The sequence below is a fragment of the Barbus barbus genome (genome assembly GCF_936440315.1).
Source record: "Barbus barbus genome assembly, chromosome: 7".
Lineage (NCBI taxonomy): Eukaryota > Metazoa > Chordata > Actinopteri > Cypriniformes > Cyprinidae > Barbus > Barbus barbus.
In genome coordinates this window covers 5,556,631-5,563,899 of record NC_136735.1, presented here as the reverse complement: position 1 = coordinate 5,563,899, position 7,269 = coordinate 5,556,631, and the positions used below count along the sequence as shown (strand labels likewise).

Below are 7,269 nucleotides of genomic sequence, written 5' to 3'. Positions count from 1 at the left end.
TGCGAGTCCACCAAGGGATAGAAGTATCGCTTTTTATTTTAGTTTTTCCATTTATTTGTTTATTATTGAAATGTTATATGCATGTGTCAATTTTATTTAATTTCTTTATTTTCTTAAATATGTAGGTAGATAGTATTTATAGAGTTGTAACTTTTAATTTTAGTTACTTTTTCTTATTTGTAAGTCGCTTTGGACAAAAGCGTCTGCTAAATGACTAAAAGTAAAAGTAAAAGTAAAATAAATGTCAGTTTGTGACCTCAAGCTCAAGTGCACTTGGGTTATGCAGCAGGACAATGATCCCAAACACACCAGTAAGTCCACCTCTGAATGGCTCAAGAAAAACTAAATTAAGGTTTTGGAGTGGCCAATCAACATGACTTTAAAGAGTCCTTTCATGCTTGAAAATCCCCCAATGTGGCTGAATTAAAACAATTCTGCAAAGAAGAGTGGGCCAAAATTCCTCCACAGCGATGTGAAAGACTCATTTCCAGTTATTGCAAACACTTGATTGCAGTTGTTGCTGCAAAGGGTGGCACAACCAGTTATTACATTTAGGGGGGAATTACTTTTTCCACGTAGAGCCAGGTCGGTTTGGACAGTTTTTTTCCCTTAATAAATGAAATCATTATTTCAAAACTGCATTTTTTATTTACTCAGGTTGTGTATTATTAAAAAATGTTTGATGTGTGACAAATATGCAAAAAAATAAATAAATAGGAAGAGGCATAAACTTTTTCACACCACTGTAGCTCTCAAACGGTGGACCTATCTTTGTTATAAATCATCATATTGCCCAGTCCTAAAACTACTCAATGTGAAAGTATTAAGCCTATAGAGGTAACAGAATAAATTAGCGCAGCTTTGAATCGATGTGCATTGTGGAGGCTATACAAATAAATAACTCGATTCCTAACTATTAGTGACGCCAGAGAAGGGCTATGGCAATTGATGATACAGTAAGCCTTAACCATTCCAATGTGATTTTAAGTAGAAATAATATAAACATAAAACAATGTAAAACTTCTACATTCACTACCACCCAGTCTCTGCTTGTCATAAATTCCCAGAATGCATTGCGCTGTGATGACACATTCCCTTTCTCTATACACACACATTTCTAAACAAGCATCATAAATTTTTACCTAAAAGTTTTAGCATGTAAATTGAGGTTAGCTGTATTGCTTACATCCACAATCCTAGTGTTAGTGTGTTTATGTCAAGCATTTAAGAGAATAATGGCTGACAGTCTGAGCAAAAAAAGATCATCTAAAAGTTATAAGCAAGGTTAGAATAGAGATGGGACATTCAAGGAGGTTTTTGCACTAGAAATTCATGAGTTTTGTAATCATGTTGTTCTTGACCATTCAATCCGGGACTGATTTTACTGTGTGGAACTTCTGAATCTGCATTAGCGTCGGCCCTCATGACTGTACTGTCAGCTCCACCCCTTATATTTACCATAGTCTGACAGTCTCTTTATAATAGCTCAGTGCATTTATGAGCAAGAGCATACTGTAAGAGAGTTCACAGCTTTCCGCCAACTGCAGAAACACACAGGTATGTGTCATATTATATTGTGTTTTGGATTGATTTTGCATTATCTGTTTCCACAGTCAAACACCTACATTTAAGATTTATGCATCTGAATAGCATATAAATTATATATGTAAATGTTCACAGTTTTAACATAACCAATAACTTAATGTGATGCATATTTGTCAGTCATAAATAAAACAGGATTTTTGCAATAATAAACAGAATATGTTTTAAATGCACAGTAATAATATGATTATCATCAATACATCCAATGTGTTTCATTCATTTTAAATAATTGAATATTGTTTGTTCCATAGCTAGCTTTTTGTTTTTATTTTTATTTATTTTATGTTTGGATACAAATAATTGTTATTGTAAAAACTGAGATAAAGATATTAGCAATATTATGAAAGCTGAACTTATTAATAGATGATGTTTTTCTTTCATCCACGCACTCCGTTGACTCATCTGTTACTCAAAACTTGAACTCCTGGTAGATAAAATGTTGGCAAACTGGCAGATCGGGACTCTGCTTTTAAACGATCAGTTCTCATGATAAAATAATTGATAACACAGTTGATAATTGAATTACAATTGAAAATGGCCTTGCCAGTGTTGAATATGGAACTGTCACAGTATTAAAGCACCTATGTTTTTCTCAGTTACAGGCTGCTGATAATGGAAACAGGACCATTTCCCCCTCAATATGGACCACAATTGGTCCATACCAACATATCCTATCAGGCACCGCAGGTTGCGTTTCAAAACCAACCAGGTCAGTAGACCCGCTGGTTCTGATTTCAGAGATTATCAGTCATTGGTAATCATTTTTTCATCAATGATCATTGTCTACCATACACAGCCAACCACTGGCAGTCATGGCATCCAGCATAACCTAAACATCTACATCTCGCATAGATCAGAGCAGATCAGACTTTAGTTCAGAAGGAATGTTTCCGCATACCACAGTCTTACAGTAAAAACGCAGCATTTCTTGAAAAGATGTAATATTTTTCACTTTTTATGACTGGTTGCGATATTTGCTATGTAAAATTGAGCAGATAATATTTACAATATTTGCCAGTGTTTTGGAAGAATAAGTTCATTTGAGAAATGTATAAAGTGTTTGGTAGTTTTAATGCACTTTGAATGTGAAATTAGCTGCTGTGCCAAGATAAAAGTTGTGTGAAGAGTTTTGAAAAAGTGACCAAAGTATTGAGGAATACTAGCAATTGAAGATGATGGTTTTCTGTTTTCCAGCTCCGATGGCCACAGTTTACCCAGCCCCAGCTACACAGATGCCAGTCATGGCTGCAGTTCAGCCTGCATTTGTGCCTGCCGGTGAGTGTCGATGTGCTACGAGTCTCTGGTTCTGTGGGTCTTCATCACCAGCTTGTTTCTCTTTCAGGTCCACAGCCTGTAATTCAGATGGAACCGGCTCGTGCGCCGGCCCCGGGTGAGCAGTAAAGCCTTACATTACTCTGTCTTCAAATACTAGGTTTTAGCAAGCACAAGATGCATCTGTGTGACATGTTAGAGGTTTAAAATCATATTATTATTTATTTTCTTATGTATTTATAGATGCAGTAATTATTCCTGCACATATGACTACTGTCGCGGGGCGAATGAAATGTCAATACTGCCAGAAGGAGGTCGTAACAGAGATGAAATATGTCAATGGCATGTTGGCGTGGGCCATCTGTGCGAGTCTTGGCTTTTTAGGGTAAGGAATCATATACATCAGTTTCAAATGGATCAAAATGTAAACACACTCATTTTTTTCAATCCAGGATCTGGCCGTGTTGTTTGATTCCATTCTTCGTGAAAGCCTGCAAGGATGTAGAGCATCGCTGTCCACACTGCAAAACCGTCATCCACGTGTACAAACGCATGTAGCTTGCTCTGAAGCAAAGGCCAAAAGAAAACTTCAAATGTCCGAAATGGCAGCATTATCTGGACTTTAGGGGGAAAGTGGGGAGGGTTGCAACACTTTTCGCATTTCCTTCAGTTTCTCAGAAACTGTGTGTGTTGGAAAGCCAAAATGTGAATGCTTTAAAGCTACATCTGTCAGCTACAATGTGTGAACATATGATTATGTATAAATTGTTCTTGAACAGACCAGGTGAAATGCTACAATTGACCCCATATAACAGGGGTCATAAAAATGTTATTAAATCGTTCTTTAACATCATTTTAAGAAATATATCTTTAAAATAACAGTAAAAGAGCCCAACTAAAGCAGACACTGATCTCAAACATGGTTACTTCAAATGAAAATAAATCAACATCTAAACCTTAGTTAATTCTCAATAAGATCTTCTGTAGATGTCTCAGTCTGGTTATTAATAAGTGGAGCTGGTGATGCTGTTTGTGGGATTGTTTAATCAGATCTTGAGAGATTTAATGTCTTTTATTTCAGTTGATTTTATCTAAGGCTATGGCTGAAGTCAGTTGGAGTTCTTGTGTTTCTCTTTTCTTCAGTGATTCTGGTTGTTAACAGCAGGTGTTCATCACTAATGCTCAATCAGCACTTAATTAATCACTTAAGTACTTAACTGCAATTATATCTTCTTTTAGTGAACTCAACTGAAATACGATCAGAGCACTCATAACTGTTAGTTTTAAAATATTAAATGGTTTAAGGCAATCGGTTTCCTCAAACGGTTTGAGTTACCGTGACTTGTCGGGTTTTAGCTTCCGTTTAGTGTAGCTTCCTCCCAATTTTTTTCTGTGCCCCTCTGGCCACCTTTATTTCCAGGACACCCTGATGCCATTTTCAACATGCACAGTAAAGACAATTAACATTCACATGTGTCTGTTCTTCTGCATTCTCTTAATAACTAAGTTCTGAAGTCACTTATCTATAACACCAACCAAAGACTAACAAAACTAACTAAACTGTATACTTTGACATGAGGAAGTTACTGTCAGGGGCGCAGCTAAAATCTCACTTATCCTTACATCTGAGAGAGATAAAAGCTAGTTTATCCACCTCAACCCACACAGAGCATTCCAGTGACTTATAGCTCAAGCGGTTCAGCCTGCATCAGCACCTGTCACAGATCAGCATACATCTCATTTCATATTACTTACTCATTACTTACAAGCATTCAGAGTGATCAAATACACTGTGTACTGTAATAATAAATAATACAAATATTATTAAAATACTATTAAATAAAATAACGGTTCCAAAAAGGTGTTTTTTTGTGGTCTTCCACAAAAGAATCTTTAAGTGAACCATAAGACCAAACATGCGCACATCTTTGTGACATAAAACTAGTGTTTCCATGTGTAATTTTTTCTTGATGATGGAATCATGTCAGGGCTACCCCCTTCTAATCCGATCGAAATTTAATCTGGATCGAGCTCAATCCCAGCTAACAAATTTGTTTTTCTAAAAACGTATTACCAATGTTATCATTAAATTCTAAAATATTGTTTCTGAATGCTGTCAGAACATTCAAAAGTTTGTTTTTAAAAAATATTCTTGGTTATGCAAACGTAAAGGGAACGTTTAGTTTTATAATTGTGCAAACATTATGGGAATATTGCTCTACTCTGAACATTCTGAAACAAGTAGTAACTTTTAAAAATGGTTAGATGAACACCCAACTGAAATATTTCAGGAAAAACATTTCATAAATTATCTATATATAAAGAAATAAAAGTAAATGAATTGAACTCAAATGAATGCAAAGATAAAGGGTGAGGGAAAATGTACCAATAGGTTTCAGTGTTTTTACAGATTCGTCAGCTTCACTTTACCCCGAATATGTGTCTCCATCCACCACAGTCCAGTTCACGGAGGTCCTGGTCAATGCAGGTGAGTATTCAGCACAAAAGACCAATACGTTTTGAGATTCGCACCTCATGGTGAACACTAGAGTCTGAGAGATGCTGAATGAATTGTCATACAAACTCATTTTGAAAGCATTAGTGTGTTTCCTTGCTTAAACATTAGATGGCATACTAGCTTCTAACCAGCAACATTCCCTGTCTTCACTGCCTGGTGGAAAAATTAAAATCTTATTGAGAACACATAGCTCCAGACTTACTGTCCAAATGTTTATTTGTTACTAGAATACTTACACACCTCTAAACAAACATCACAATCTGAAACCAAACCTCTTTCACTCCAATTCAACACATTCATAATATTCATCTATATTACATACGCCCTCAGTTCTGTTGTTTGAGTGTTTATGTCAAGAATATGAAGGTGAACAGTCTGAGACCGGATGACAGTTGACTGATGTAAGAATGGTTGGGAAGAAGATGAGACATTAGGAGGTGTTAGTACTGGAAATTTAGGCATTTTGTGAACATATTCCATCTGACCATTCAGTCAGGAACTCGGTTTATTTTGATGATTAAAAATATTAATTTGCATATTAATGTGTTTTTGGGGCAACATGTAATGAAAAAAGAAGTGTAATAATGGGAGTAATAATTGACCAGATTTTCATAATAATATATAATATTTCATAGAATATTGAAATATAATTTATTTCCCTATTCATTTGTTATGTCTCCCAAAATGCGTAATAATCATGCTTTTAGTCCCGGTGTCCTCAAATGAGGACATGTATGAAATCAACGTCCTGTTTTGTAACAGAAAGTCATATTTTGATTTGAAACCCCATAACATTTTCCTGAGATGTATGACACACAATTTAAAAATTAGACAGATTTAAATGATAATTACAAAATATTATCACATTTCCATAAGTGTGTCACTAAATTAATTTCAGACGTATTTGAAGACCAATGAGAAGGAGTGGTCTTGGTGAGACCTCTGAAAAGGCCTGAATGTGCTCTGTACAGGACATCCAGACTTAAAACTGTGACAAGAGTTTACAGCTGGAACAATGAGTTGAATTCAATAAAATAATGACCAGTCCATCTTCAATCTTCATGGAACATTAAATATATTTTCCAATCAATGAAAAATAGCTAAAAAATTACGGCAAAACAAAAATGACCCAGTTGGCAGGAACATCGTACTCACAGATAATCACACAGCGAGACAAATGCAACACTGGGAAAGAACAACCTGAAGAGAGGAATAGCCAACAACAAAAGTGTGAAGCTACTTGATGATATCTACTAGCCCCAAAACAAAAATGAGGCTCTAGGATGGTCTCTAGTGGCTAACAAATAAAACGGCAACAAATGAAACCTACAAAACCATTCAAATCATTAGCTTGCTGACAGACTTGCAATGCGTTTGAAAAGAAAAGATGATCGTGGAGAAATAAACAAAATGGTAAACCATTACACTTTATTTTTTACATTTAGATTTATAACATTATCATTATTTATCTCAAATAACTGGTAATTCAGTGCAGGGGTAGAGCGCTTTGATATGGCCGGATAGCTACTGTGTCAGCCTGAGGCTGGGAAGCTACATCAGTCCATTTTCCACTGTGCAGGAGAATGATAACACTAAACCTTGACTTGACCTGACAGGACAGTTTCAGCTGGATTACTGAGAGTATGAAAAAAAAAAATCAGATTTGAAAAAGAAAAATATAACACTTTTAAAAATGTAATTATTTAATTTAATATTTAATAAAATTGTAATAATAATAATAATAATATATATATATATATATATATATATATATATAGACGTGGTCAGAATTGTTGGAACCCTTGGTAAATATGATCAAAGAAGGCTGTGAAAATTAATCTGCATTGTTAATCCTTTTTATCTTTTATTTTAAAAAT

General features: G+C 35.1%; 1 protein-coding gene across 2 annotated transcripts; it reads left to right on the top strand.

Moving 5' to 3' along the window:
• Positions 1 to 1,459: 1,459 nt before the first annotated feature.
• Positions 1,460 to 7,038, top strand: LOC306873163 (uncharacterized protein). 2 transcript variants are annotated; one of them, XM_079422249.1, is made up of 6 exons: positions 1,460 to 1,557; positions 2,199 to 2,311; positions 2,797 to 2,877; positions 2,945 to 2,992; positions 3,118 to 3,259; positions 5,285 to 7,038. In XM_079422249.1, exons 2-6 carry the CDS (start codon positions 2,215 to 2,217, stop codon positions 5,364 to 5,366), a joined length of 450 nt encoding a protein of 149 aa, XP_079278375.1. In that variant the 5' UTR covers positions 1,460 to 1,557; positions 2,199 to 2,214; the 3' UTR covers positions 5,367 to 7,038. The 2 variants fall into 2 exon arrangements, with proteins under 2 accessions (XP_079278375.1, XP_079278374.1); XM_079422248.1 differs by lacking the exon at positions 5,285 to 7,038 and adding an exon at positions 3,327 to 4,786.
• Positions 7,039 to 7,269: the final 231 nt, after the last annotated feature.